This window comes from Montipora capricornis, chromosome 3 (assembly GCF_036669925.1).
Source record: "Montipora capricornis isolate CH-2021 chromosome 3, ASM3666992v2, whole genome shotgun sequence".
NCBI lineage: Eukaryota > Metazoa > Cnidaria > Anthozoa > Scleractinia > Acroporidae > Montipora > Montipora capricornis.
In genome coordinates this window covers 22,270,463-22,285,177 of record NC_090885.1, presented here as the reverse complement: position 1 = coordinate 22,285,177, position 14,715 = coordinate 22,270,463, and the positions used below count along the sequence as shown (strand labels likewise).

The 14,715-nt window shown below is 38.6% G+C and overlaps 1 protein-coding gene across 3 annotated transcripts in view; it reads left to right on the top strand.

Moving 5' to 3' along the window:
• The first annotated feature begins 4 nt into the window (after nt 1-4).
• Nucleotides 5-14,715, top strand: part of LOC138040920 (centrosomal protein of 152 kDa-like) — a 31,352-nt gene continuing 16,641 nt past the window's right edge. For all 3 annotated transcript variants that reach the window (XR_011130712.1, XM_068886646.1, XM_068886647.1), the window contains exons 1-14: nt 5-238; nt 2,014-2,073; nt 4,623-5,604; nt 6,094-6,233; nt 7,988-8,188; nt 8,974-9,088; nt 9,827-9,918; nt 10,927-11,081; nt 11,818-12,001; nt 12,220-12,280; nt 12,391-12,446; nt 12,692-12,778; nt 13,237-13,280; nt 14,074-14,169. Coding sequence is in view for 2 of the 3 variants with exons in the window: in XM_068886646.1 (XP_068742747.1) it covers nt 200-238; nt 2,014-2,073; nt 4,623-5,604; nt 6,094-6,233; nt 7,988-8,188; nt 8,974-9,088; nt 9,827-9,918; nt 10,927-11,081; nt 11,818-12,001; nt 12,220-12,280; nt 12,391-12,446; nt 12,692-12,778; nt 13,237-13,280; nt 14,074-14,169 (2,312 nt within the window). In the remaining variant the exon portion in view is untranslated. The remainder of the gene's footprint in view (nt 239-2,013; nt 2,074-4,622; nt 5,605-6,093; nt 6,234-7,987; nt 8,189-8,973; nt 9,089-9,826; nt 9,919-10,926; nt 11,082-11,817; nt 12,002-12,219; nt 12,281-12,390; nt 12,447-12,691; nt 12,779-13,236; nt 13,281-14,073; nt 14,170-14,715) is intronic.

Here is a 14,715-nt window from a genome sequence, read left to right as displayed (position 1 = left end):
TAGCATAATGGAGATTGGTACTAGTCACCTTTTTCGCGGGCTAATTCCCTAGAGAAATGAATTTGAACCCGCGTTGGTATCGGTGACACCATAGGTTATCAGATGGTCGCAAACTTCTTGTAACATTTACCTTTTTCGGTGTCGAAATGCTTCTTTCAAGGAAGATTCGGCCTCGAAGGTGATCAAGGAGTTGTTTGGAATGAGTGTTGGAATCAGCCAAGTGAATTTCGATGCTCAGGTAGCTAGGCATCTCTGCCATTTGACATTTTGCAGTTTGCACGAAGATAGACTCGGTAATCAGTTTAAACTATTTTGATGCCTTTTCTGTAGCCCTGCCCAGAATGAGATAGCGGGTAATGAGATTGTATTTTTCGTGGAGATCTTTTCCCAAACATGTGGTTGTCGTCTCGATATTTCTGTAGAGCATATTTCCTTTTAGCTGGGATTTTTTTGTGGATTGACTTTGATGACCTTTATTAAATTCGCGATTTTGTTTCATCCAAGCTAAAATGCATTCATTTACGCCGCACGATAACAGTAAGATTTAAGTTTTTTTAATAAGCTTATAAGATCATTATGTGAATGTGTTGATTTATTCGGTGTTTGCAGAGTATGGTTACCACGCAAATAATTTGAAAGACGGATTATTCCTTGCTTTTTAAGAAAAATATAATTTCTGTCTTGCTTTAATAATAACTTTATTCCCAATTTACCGATTATTGTGGGAGTTTGTATGATTTCATGCTGATCACATCTGTCAAAAATGCTTATTTTCATTTTCGCTTAAATTTCTGCCTAGTGGCTTCGTAAGTGCATTAGTGCACAACAATAAAAAAAGAACCAATGATTTTTTTCCTAATTAAATTTTATCAGCTGAGCTGGAAATGAGCACTTATGTCCTCAGTCTGTTAATTTCATTTGATGGACGCCAGTGTTTATTCTAGCACGTGCTTGATTTAGCTTCCATGGTATCGTGAGATTAATTGTGTAAACTTTGTTCTTGGATTAAGTGATGGCAAACATTTTATCAGGTGTAGTAAACATAAATTGTGTAGCTCCAAATTAAAAAAATTAGCACAGCATAATTGTCACATGCCAATGAGATGCTCTTACCTACCTGCTGAGAGCAGATGCTTGCCTATTTTTTTTTAAGAATATACTGCCAAAATTTGTAGTTAAAAAAGTCTCTACCTGTCCCTCAATAAAGGTCTTTTATTCTACTCATAAGGACTTATTGAAACTTTTAAATAGTGTGTTTGTTCCTTTCAAGAATAATTAAGGCACTGATCCAGGTCCTATTCTAATATGCTGTCCATAACAAGCTCTGGTATTTTTTAGAACCATACATTACTTATAATGTACATTAAGATTCACTTTCTTTGTTTAAATCTGTCTCTCATGCTCTGTCTAATATATCTTCAGTATACTGAATGCCAAAAAATATTGTTATTTTCCCTGATTTGTGAACTTCATTGGGTGTGTACAGAAACACGATTGTTGAAAAGCAACAATCATTTCCTTGTAAGCCATTTCGGAATTGCGCAGGGAACTGGGGTGAACCAATCGATAATTATTGAGACCATCACATGAAAGATAACAGTACTTTGAGATTGGCCATCTGTCCAAGTGTGATGCTTTTAGGTTGAACAAAGACCAAGTTATACAGACTTTACAACGTAATTAAAAATCCATACAAACATCTCTGATTTTGAGGCTGCATCCCCCAAATCCATATAAACTCTTTTTTATATTCTGAGAAATGATTGTTAAGAATGAAGATTTAACTCAGTATGATTCATCGAATATTATAAAAGAAATTCCTGCTACTGAATCTTACCAGTAAATGAATTTAATTATGAAATTTTGTGTTATGATACAGGTGTGTTTGAGCCACTGTGGAAAGAAGCTTCTTATAAAATTAGCCAAACAGCCTGCTTTGCAGGCTAAGGAAAATGTTATTTCATCCTTTTGCTTTGAAGTTTCAGTAATCATTTGTTTGGGTTTTGTATTCAGGTTCTTGAAGATGAAGAAGAAGCAGCTTTGGAAAAAGAAGACCAGGAAAGGGAACAAGAGGCAAGAATTAACAACAAAAATAATTTCTAAATTTTTGAAACTAATCCTGCAATCAGAGGCTTCACTGTCTGTATTGCAGGTCATTTTGTTCCTTGGGTTAATTTTCTACATGTAACCTTACAAACTAGAAAACTTGTAAAGCTACACATTACCTTGAGAACAATGATTATCATAACTTTTGGAAGGCTGAGAGTAATCATTTGCGCTTTTTTTCTCCTGCATTGTTAGGGTATATGTTGAATCTGATTGAATTATTATGGGTGCCCTTTAATAGAATAACAAAAGAAAAGTTGAGTGATTGTGATTTTTATGACAGTTTTTGATATTCTGAGAAATGAAGGTTAAGAATAAGGAAATAACCTGTTCTGATCCATCCAATATCATACCAGAAAATCCTGCCACTGAATCTTCCTTTGATATGAATTTAATTATGAACTTTTGTGTTATGATACAGGTGTTTTTGAATGTGAACAAGAGGGGCTCTGCAGAAATTGTGTCAAGTCTTTCAAGTCGCGGTAGTCCAAGTTTCTGGGCTAGTAACTCCGGTCAAACCGGTTAAGCCAGCATGTGGATCATATTTTTGACAAGGCAAAGGTCAAAATGGCATCTAGGAGTGTGATTGAGAGTTGGCCTGGGTTTGAAATGTCTCCAAGCAATGGCTTGCGCATACTCAATAAAGACTTAACACAATTTCTGCAGAGTCCTTTCTTCATCAAGTTAAGAAAGGCTCTGCTGGCAGGGTGGTATCTGAATTGAAGAATCAAATGAAGTTAATGACAACATTGTGTTAGGGATGGTGCCTACTAATTCAAAAAGTATTTTTGTATGGTTTACTGAATATGCAGGAAAAGCAGATCTTAACAAGTGTTATTGAAAATCCAAAAAGAAAATTGGAGGTAACCACAATTTTCCGAAGATAATTAATCAACAATATTTGTAAAAATCTTCAAAATACCAATTAAGCAATGTATGGCGTTTCTTTTCCAAATTGAAGCTTAATTATCTCTGAAACATGTGTGGTTACCCCCAATTTTCGTTTTGGATACCAAAAGCACTTTCTGCTTTCGCAGCATAGTTTTGAACCACACAAAAATATCCCCGTATTAATAAGCACCACCCATAGGAAATCTGAGTATCTCGAGATGCGCAGAATGTATGCGCAATAACAATAGTCGGCACCATCCTTAAGCAAAGCAACTTTACTGAAGCAGTTGCAAGTTGAAGCCTTAAAAAAATCCAATCTTGATATAGCCCATTTGAAGAGCAAACTGGTGCAATTGAACTGTCATGCATTTAGTCCTCTTCGATCTACCCTGGATTTTTTGGGCTCACAACTGTTTAAGTTGCTCTGCTAGCCGCGGTGATCATTTGAAAGTAATCAATGTTTCACTAGTAATTAAGGTGGCTCGAAAGGGTTTGTAGCTGCGCATGCACATACATGGTGTAACCTACGCACGCCATAACTGTCAGTTGAATGAATCAAAATAATTTCTATCAAACCTAGCGTGCACAACACACTGGAAATGAAAATTGGTGGAAAATCGCGTGAACTGGAAATAAAACCTGTGGGAAAAAATTGTCTTTATCTCGGAATTTTGCTGGCTGACCTACCTTGATTGTTTGCATGCACTTATCATTCACAGTGGCACTTCAAATAAAAAAGTTTTGAGGAAAGTTATCTACATATAGTACAATTTTCGGTAAACTCCAAAACGCCTTTTTCCATGTATCTTAAATTCTACTCGATAACTTTTTGTCATACTCTCTGGGAAGTTAAAGAATTTACTAGGGAGATTTCCATCAAAGAAATAAGTTAGAGCGGTAGGTCACAGACTTACATTGTAGTGTTTTAGATGATTTCCAAAAACTGAAATTTAGAGGGCCTTTTTGTGGACCTGGGGAGCTACCATGGTAATGGATATGACATCATAAGTGCCCTTAAAGTATTACCCAACAATAGAGTTGCAAAGATATTTATATTTGGCCAACACTATGAAATATCCTTCTTTGGTATCTTTCATTGTTTCACTAACACTATAGCAACAAAAAACCCTTTCGAGCCTCCTTAAGGACTTTTTCCATGTTTAACTACTGATTAACCCCAATCAGTAAAATGAATGTTTACGGTAACCCTAATTTGGATATGAAATGGAATAGAAATTAATTCAAAGTTTCTTTATTGATATTTTTGCTTTTAGAATAACGACTAGGTTAAAAAAAATATATTGAAGGAATGCAAAAATGGCCGCCAACAAATTATTCTTTTGTCTTTGTGTTAATAAAATTAGCCTAACTAGCCTCGTTTTACAGCCCAAATTCTTTCAATTTTACGCGTGTGACTGAGGCTAGTTAGGCTAATTAACACAAAGACAAAAGAATAATTTGTTGGCGGCCATTTTTGCATTCGGTCAATACACTGTATCAACCAAAGTTAAAATAGACATACACAATGGTGGCTTCTATATTTTATTGAAAACCCTATGTTTTTGTGTGGACATGTACATGTATCCCTCAAGTTTGACTTGTCACTCCTTGCTGTTTTCTTCAAGATAAGAGAGCTGTTAAACAGTGAACTTGATGATGGTCTATTGGATGACGATGCATCATTCTCCTCACATGACCTCAGAAGCTCTGGATACAGCCGAGATACACCATTCTCTGAAGATTTCAGTGAACATCAAAATATCATAAGGGGACAAGACACTAAGACATTTATACCCTCTGAAGGAGGTGCATTTGAGCGACCTCCTTTAATCACTCAGCGTGCATTTCAGTTTATGAATGGAACTGTGCAAAACCAAAATTCACCTACAGGAGTAACAAATCAGGCACAGGATTATGATTCAGGTCATCACTTTGAACAAAACTACAACCACCGAGGTTATTATGATTACAGCAGGGAATACAAAGAGCAAGAAGGTCAGTTTGATGATCAAGTTGACGGGTACAAGCAAAATTATGGCCATGATGCGGGCGATTCAAAGTATCAACTATCTTCTGATGATGTTGACAAGGGGTATTCTGTGCATGAAAGTTATCACCCTCATCAAGCAATACATGGACAGCTGCCTTATCAGCAAGAAGCGTATGATCATTATCGTCAGCCTCTAGGGAATTTTAAGGAACATCACCATGGATACGATGGTCATGAATTTGATGAAGATTATAGAGGGTACTTTGATGAAGACCTACAGCATAACAGTAAGATGCCTCATTTCAGAGGGGGTGAGAGCATAAATGAGCAAAACCGTAGTTACAGGAGAGATAATCCTGAGAATTATCGAGTTCAGTACAATTTGCAACGTCAACCCCATCAAGATGTTGTTGGCAAAGGTCCTGCGCACTATGACAGTGAAACGAAGGAGGATAGCAATGGAAGAATCGAGAATGGCCCACAAAATACACAGCTTCAGATATTGTATAAAGCACGTGGCAGGAAAATTGAAGAACTAACAAGAAAGCTTGAGAGCCAAGAGGAAGAGATGACAAAAGAGATCCGTGTTTTAAATCATCAGAATGCACTTATGAAAGGTATTAATTAAATACAAATTTCCTTCTAAAACACTGTTGTTGCATTAGCCAATGATCATGATAATAATATAATATATAAGCATTGCTTTCACTCATAGGGTAACACATTCTTCCATGAACCGAATTACATGTAATTTTGTGTGTGGTTTTCCCAAGCATATCAAAATTTTGATTTAATCTTTTTACCTGAAACTAAAGAAATGTTGGTTTTAAGCCAGGGAGATGCTGCTGAATCTGGAGAAAAATCAGTTGGCAGAAAAGAAAACCAACAAACTCGAGTGACATAATTTCTTGAATATTTATTAGAGCATCCCTGCTTTTCTTGTTGAAAATAATCTTCCTGTATTTCATGTCATGGAAAATATATGCAAGTACATACGTGTATAGCAATTCCAAATGTTGAACTACTACTAATTCCAATTTAATGAATTGATTTTAATTATTTACAAGCAGTGTTAAGATCTAGTTTAAATTATTTGCTGACTTTAGATGAATGTGATGGACTCTCGACTAGTCTTGAGCAGTCACAAAAGATGGTGCAGACATGCAATGAAGAGTTGAATCAACTGAAAGGTCAACTTGCAGCATCTTACCAACAAGTCAGTGCATTGCAAGGGAGTAAAGAAGAGGTGAATGGATTTTTCATTGCTTCTCATACCATTGTCAGTCTGGGGACATCTACAATCCTCGCCTCAGTTGTTCAAAAGGTGGATAATGCTATCCACCGGATAAATCACTATCCATTGGATAGTGTAATTGGTTTTGCTTTGACTTATCCAATGGACAGTGATTTATCCGGCGAATAGCGCTATCCATCGTTTGAACAACTGGGGCCTGGTCAAAACTGTTGGGACAATTCCTGCTTTTCCCCCTCCCCCCATTACAGTGTTGATTTTTCCAGTCTCCAAAATCAAGATCCATTCATCGATCTCTGGCATCTTTCAACATTGTCTGGAGAGAAGGGGGCACAAAAAAGGCGGCATTTCTCATATATTAATTTGGAAGCATGTACAGTGTCCCAAAGTCTTTAAAACTGGATTGCCTGAAACTGAGATTCATCGAACAAAACTGGAAACTGTATCATACATGTCCTCAAAACTGTTTTATTGTAGTAAAGGCTGTTTTATAGAAGCTTAAAACCAGCAAAGAATAATTTCAGGTGTCTTGTTCCCAGACTCTGCGCAGTTTGCAGCCGCTTTTCGAGCTGCAGAATACCTCTGACTTTGCTAAGCAAAACTCAACTCCTCACAAGTTGAATGACAAATCACGAAGACAATAAAATAGGACAAGGGAAAGAGCCACATTCATGTCTCTGTAGATTTTGCTTCGCCAAATTTGCTGTGCGTCATCACTCATCTTGCTGATGATAATCAGTGTCATACAAAAACTGAATTGTCTGTGCGTGACCCTGCCGTTGTTGACAACAGCAACAGTTCTCAGTCACAGTTCTCACTCCTAAAAACACATTTTCTGGTTGTGCTTTTGATGTAGCTACCAGAATATATGGCGGTGTTCGTTTCTGAACAAAAAAACGCTTAAAGCGTTTTTCAACAGTTCTCGTCCATTGTAAAATAATAAGCTAACATGTAACATCTAATTTGATCTCCTGGTGTTTCTAGGGTGAGAAATGTTAAAAATACACACCCGGTGATTGTTTAAACCAAAAGGGGCTTGTATGAATAGAAAAGAAAGACTTATCTTTTTTGTGTTTCTATACCTAAATATCTTCTTTAATTAAATAGCCGAGAAATGTGGTCAAGACCTGTTGACTGCTTACTGTAACGTAACCCACCATTTTCACAATCCTTTCTCACACCACCTATGCACCGGTGCATTATATTGTTTTACTATGTGAAACACTTATCTAATGAGATTCAATGAAGCTATCTGGCCTTGAGACCAATTATCAAGAATTTCTTTTCTCAGACAATCCTGGTCAAAACTGTTGGGACAACTACCGCTTTTCCCCCTCCATTCATTACAATGTTGATTTTTCATGGTCTCCGAAATCAAGATCCTTTCATCGATCGCTCGCATGTTTCGACAAGGACAACGCGCGTTGCTCATATTACGTTGGATGCATGTATAGGAATTTCTCTACTTTTCTGCCAATATTTGACAGGGGTCCCAAAGTCTTTTGACCCGTATTGTAGCAGGGTGATGCTTTGGTTGGATATTGTAGTGATATGATAGTACATGATTGTGCACATTCTCTTATAATAATGTAGCCAGTTGATTATCACATAGATCTGTGTCTTCATGCATGTCTTTCTAATATAAAAAACCCTTCGGTGACCACAGAAAAGTTATTCCTAAGACATGTGGCTTTATGGCATCAAAAGAGGGGAAATAAGGCAGTTATGATGTTTGTTTTGTTTTCTAGGTGGTCAGCAAACTTCATGTAGCAGAGACCACAATAGACAGCTTAAACCAGCAACTGGTGGAATTAAGTCGTTCTGAGTCTTTGACAAGGGCAAAGGAACAACATGAAAGTGTAGTGAATGCCATGAGAAAGAAGCACGAGGAGCAAGTTCTGGCATTGAAACAGAAACTTGATGAGGCAGTCTTATCAAGGGATTATCGAGTAAATCAGACCAGTGTTTGGAAATGTTAACTGAAGGGAAAATGGGGAATCATCCCAAATTGCCTTTGTTCAAACATCATATATCATTATTATTATTATTATTATTGCTACTGCTGCTGCAAGATGTTGCAGCCAGAAATCTTGCTTTAGTTGTGCATCGAGAGGATGAGTGGCACTAGGTACCCAGTTAGCTTTAGTGTCATTTCCTCACCTGTCCACTAACTTTAAAAGGTTTACAACAGCACCCATTTTGAAAAAGAGAAATACGGTGGTCGCCGTTGCGACCAACTTCTGACTCGGTTACATTTACATGTACACATACCTGGACAGTGTTTTTGCTCTTTTTTTCCTTGTTTTGGGGGGTGAAGTGGTCTTAAAGAATTTACTTGTAAAAAGCCTTATTTCAAATGTCTATTTGGTTAGGGGGTGGGAGGCATTACAGTGTATGTGAGGAGTGGAATTAGAGAGAGATAAGGGAACAGTAGACATGGGCAGCCTTTTAGCAATGAGAGTGACAGTCTTTGAAGAGCATTGAGGAGGCAGTACAGCCTAGTAGTAGTTTCGTTAGGGCACTTGCCTTGAGATCCAGATATCCTGGGTTCAAGACCCCTCCTAACCACTAATTGAATTTGATCCTGTTCTGTTCTGTCTGTTCTTCGTTTATTGTGTTTCATTGGCCCTGAAAAGCCCCCATGGGGAGAGGTCAGTTAAGTATGTATTTGATTGTATTGTATTGAGTTTTTGGGGGTATAAAATGCATCAATAACATTGGTTTTTTTTTTCAGCTTGAGGAAGCTAATCAGCTTAGAGATGAACTTGTTGAGAAAGCAGACATGATAAACTCACTGACTAAGAGCCTTGATTCCAGTCAAAAGCAATGTCAAGAACTACTCAAGTCAGGTATTATTACATAATTATGCAGTTGCAGATCTTTACATTATGATGTAAGAATGACTTGATCAAGCTACTGTAGGTGCTTAATTAGCCAGTTAGAGAAGTTCTATTTTAGTGAGGAAGGGATGAATACTGTAATTGGCTGTGCAGCCATCTTTGATGATCAAACTACTTGTTACAGTAAATTGGGAGAGGATCAAGTGTCCAAAGTGGTGTTTGGATAATCTCCCTGCGCCTCCTTCACTCATCCCAATTATCATCACCCAGCTGCGCTTCTAAAGTGTTGGCTGTTCATGTCAGACCAAAACAGCAGTATGAGTATTCCTGTATCAAAACAAGTACCAATGCTTTGCAGCCATTTAATTTCAGCACCTAAATGCAACAAGGAGGGGCTGTCACCTTGATTTGTCATGCTGGTTAGATGAAAGGTGTACTGTATCTATGACATTGTCGTATTGTAGTTTCGTAGGAACCATAGCATGGAGCAGCCCTTCCTCTTTCAGCATTATGATGATTGTATTAGTTTGAAGAATACTTGTCTCCTTGACTGGGGCTGATGGCTTGATGGCAACGATTTTCCAGCAATGAGAGCAGTCTTCACGTTCCCACTGGATCCCAATGCATAATTATTGAAAGCTTTTAGATGTATCTACAGTATCATCCATTCTTCTCTTAACTAATGCAATATGTTGTTGTCACTGTTGCCTCTACTGACAAAAAATACATATCCCCTCTTAACTGTAGGGACTATGACAGAAATCAACCAGTTACGAATGGCACTTCAAGAAAGCTCTACTGCTAGAAATGTGGCTGAAGGACAGTGCATTTCATTAAAGGTAAGTGGAAAGTATTGTATCTCAGAAACAGAAATAGGGAATGGTGATAATACTTGTGTTGGATGAAGGAGAATGTACACTAATCATGTCGTTTGTTGATAATTTCAGTAATTTTGAGTTCGGGTTCACATTTCGGTCACCATGTTGGGACATCTCTCAATGTATTTGGAGCACTTCGACTTAGTCCAAATGAAGACAATGCATGCGTGCAATTGCGCACGCAATTGGAGGCTCGTACATGTCTTTCATGTGCTCTTCATTTTCCTAATAATTGGTGCTCAATAGTCAAACACACTTAACTAATGTGCGATTAATTAGAACTATTTGTATTATTTTAATCAGTGCACCCTTTTTCTCCTGTAACCAAAAAAACCAAAGAACTACTGTGGCATGGCCTTCATGGGTACAGTTGCCCTGTTTGATCCACTGTGACTTTGTATCATTTTTGTCTGCTACAAATTTGATCCCTTTGGGGAGTCAGGGTGGTTTAGTGGTCATCAAACGTGCCTCCCACCTCTGTGACCCAGGTTCAACTCTGGCTCGGGTCGTATGTGGGCTGAGTTTCAGTCAATCTCAATCTGACTCCGAGGGTTTTTCTCAGGTACTTCGGTTTTCCTCCCTCCTCAAAATCTGCTCCCGGCTTATTTCATCTGGCTGTGGTGCTGTGCTCCGAGGTCATACATGGGTCGTGTTCAGGGGCCGAGCACCTAGCTGGCAGCACAGCTCCTTCGGTCCGACCTCGTTGAGCTGCGCCCTTAGTAATTTAGTCTCTGACTGCGAGAAAGGGCAATTAGCAGGTCAGATATTATTATTAGAGCTTTACAAACATGTCCAGTACAAAAAACGGACTGTGGACATGAGGCACTGGACTTGAAGGCGACACAGCATCATTTGCTATCAAGGTCTCTGCATTGCAGGACTGGCCACCTACAGATTCTTAGTCCTTCTATATCAATACAAGATAATTTTGCACTTGCTCACAGTATTGTTTTTCAATTCAATTTGTAGCATGAGCTGACCGAGCTCAAAGAACAAGTCAAGATGTATGAGAGTGCAAGCCGACTTGGTGTAGGGGTGGGATCTGGCATCCACGACCACAGCTCCTTTGCTCACCTCACTGTGAGAAACCTCAACAAAGAAAACTGGGGTACTCCGAAATCTCAGTAAGTACATGCACATGTATCCACAGTTATCCATTCATACCACAGTTGCAGCAATCTTGTATCTTTTACTTCTAAAAGATGCACACAGCTGTCTTAAGTACCTGGCAGCTTCAACAACTGAGTGTTAAATAAATCGTTTTATCAATATGACAAGTAATTCTCAGGCTAAATGGAGCAGTCTGATTGGCTGGTTTTTGGTCGGGATTTTACAGTATGGACCATTACCACAGAAACGGTCCGTTTCGGTATTTTTTCTCTCTCCCGGGAAATTCAAGTTAATCGAATCACAAAAAGTTTTAAAAAAGCGGAATTTAATTTTTTTCATCACAAAAGTACAATTATCATATTATGATTAACGCAAGCGGAATTTAAAGTTTGCTGATGGAAGACGAAGATTACGGATCTTCACCAAGGCGAGAAGTGTTGGATCGCTCAAAGAAACGATACCACACAATAAACAATTTACTAATCTCACTTGTTCGGGACCGTACGTACTGGGAAATATCCCCCAGAATGGCCCTCGCGCTCGGTTAGTAAGAGGTAATCCATCTGTGCGGTAAAACTTTGCTATAGAAATGACAAGGAGAGAGCTTTTCTTAGTCTATGTGTGCGTACAAAAACGACCGAGGGCCAATATTCCCCAGTATTGCCCCCGAGTTCGGTTAGTAAGAGGTTTGCAGTGCGGTTAGAGGTACCATTACGTAAAATTAATTATCAATTTTTTGGTTTTTGTCAGTAAGATACCGTTGGACGAAACAGTCAGCGAATTAAGAAAAGAACTTGAGCAGTGTTTGATAAGCAACAAGGCAAAGAGAGAACAAGTTCTCAGTCTGGAGAAAGAATTGACAACTGTGAAAGATCAGCTCAAAGAACAAGAGACAAAAGCGCAAAGAATGGAAAGCATTGCTCAGGAACTTGAGGTAAAGCCTTCCGAAGCATTCATCCTCTCTTCGTCCCAATTGGTCACCCGTAGAATCATTCAAAAGAAGATGTAAGTGTTTGTCATTTTAAGAGAAACATGTTCTCCATTGACTTGGTGGCATGTTGGACGGTGAGTGTGTTCCAAATTTAAGAAGTAGAATAAATCAGTTCTTGCATTATTAACTTAGTAAAATCGTTTTTAAAATAAATTTTAAAGGTCAAGTCTCAAGATCTTGAGAGAAAATTTCAAGAAATGCAAAATGACAAGAAGGACCCAGGTAATTGTTTTTATTTGGTCATTTTGATTTGAATGCACTTCCTCTTTGTGTCCGCGGTATATCATCTTCCTGTGAACGACATTAAAAATATATATATTTTTCAACTTCAGACAGAGAACACCGACAAGCCCTCGAGGATTTGGAGGCAACAAGGCGAAATTTACAGGTACTGGGTTAGCAGTTTGTGGTTTTGTCTTTAAATTCTCATGGCAAAAGTTAATTTTCAGTGACGCTCTCTGCGGTGTTTCAGTGGGCGTTGCCAAGGCTCTCAATATTTTCCGCAGCTAAACGTTAGCAACAAATCAAAGCTACAATGATCAGAGAGGTTAAGCTTGCACTGCTTCTGGACAGAATTAATTTCTTTACATTGGACTTATTTTTGCATGCGTGTGTTCTTGTTTGCTTTCCAAGGAGTCTACCAGTCATCTTGATGCCGTTCTCAAAGAAAGAGAAGAATTGGAGCAAACGTGTGCTGAACTGAAGCAACAGATGGCTCAGGTGATTAATTTAATTAAAGGCATTTCTTTGAATTACAACACTTGGATAAAACGAGCACGAATCGTCAACCTCGCATCGAAAAGTCTGCCAATGTTTAATTATTATAGTCCAATTCTCCAATTAAATTAGCGAAGTTATGCTGATTTTAATAAATTACTGTTCACACCGGAAATCGAAAGATGAATGCAAAAATGCATTTATGGAGAATGGAGATTTTAAAATGTTCATAAGAGCATGCTCAAGAACCTCCTTGGAATAGTGACCCCAAGTACGGTGAATCACCTCGCTTAGTCACACCTGAAACTTGCTAAGGCCCTCCGCGTCGCGCTTTCCACTCGTGACGAAGCCCAAGGAGCGTTTGTTCTAGCTAAAGATAAAAAAAGTTCGAGCATGACTGAACGGATAAAATTTCTCAAAGATCTTATTTCAGTTTAGTGTCTTGTTCGTGTTTATTTTAGATGGTTGCAGAATACGATGAAGACAAAAGGACAAGCATAGAGAAGTAAGCAACTGGACTGGAAAAACCATTATAAACTTGATGCACACATCTTCTTCAGTTCTCTGTCGAACATGCATTTTATTATATAGGTACTGATGAACTATTAGGATTTTCCCTCTTACGAAAAACTCATATCTTCACCGCGTGCCGTGAACATATGTTCACATGTGAGGATAAGGTGTCGTCATGTGTTTCCGTAGGGTTCCAAGCCAGAAAACTAACCATGTGACAAAAAGAGACTGTCATCAGATCGAGATGAATGCAAGTGCGAGAATCCACGCGAGGGTGCACCTGCAAACAAGAAAAGAATCTTCGGGGCGGCTAATTTGGTGTCCCTTACAGAGAAAAGTCTTGATTCCTTTTGGCAAGATTACACAGTCACACAATCTGAACAAACTTAGGACGCGTTCTCCTTCGGTCGGACGCAATAAACAGAACATTACATGAATTCGAATTGTATCTTCTCGTGCTGATAGTGTCTCTCATGAGTGAGCACAGGGAACGAGTGAGAGAAACGTGTACTATCAGCGCTCGAAGATAAAATTCGTATCTCCGCGCGGCCATGTAATATCCTCTATGGGTTTGCTTTCATCCGAAATGCTCAGTGGGAGGCTCGCAATCGAGTTCATGTCCACCTAATTTTGTTGCACAGCCATATGCGTCATATCGATTGGCACAGCAAAAAGATGAAAGTGAAGAAAAAAGACCAAGATTTGTTTGAAGTACGAAGTTGAACCCAAGGTCCTTCTTATTTTATCCTTTGTGGTAAGTAATGCGTATACATTTTTTCCCCAAGATGCAGAGAAGCTTGTCTTCAACTCCATGAGGATGCAAAGAACTTGTTAAGAAATCAACTGAATCAGGAGCACGAGCGGATAGTTCGAGAATTGAGGTATGCGCCTTATGAAGAGTAATTAATACCTATATTAGGTAACTAAGAATTAGGATCTTTCGAAAGTTTTTCTCGCTTAGTAATATTGCAAACTGCAAAGCAATTTTCTGCAAGTGATCCATTTACCCATGCGCAAAGTCCATAACCGTACACATGCTTTGATTGCTCTGGCAGTCCATGTAAGGACCTATGAGCGGTAAGTACTTCATACATTATGAGCCGTCATTAAACTTTCACTTGCTCAGCTTTCCTTGTTCATTTCTTTTCCGAACCCAAGTCCTGGAATTCAAATGCGAAGTTAGTACCATCCCATAGACTCGATTTCAAAAAGAAGGGCAAGTGAACTTACTCTTTTGACTTATAACTTTTTATAGGCAGTAATAATGACTGCTGTCTTCTTCTCCTCGTTCGGTTCTTAAATGTACGGGAGCTAGAAATAAGCCGAGAAGGCTGTGATCTGATACACCCAACGGGCTAAACGAAACTGTGAAAAAAAGATACGAAAACAAACAAAGGAATTTGTATCCGTTTTGTCTTCGTCCTAAT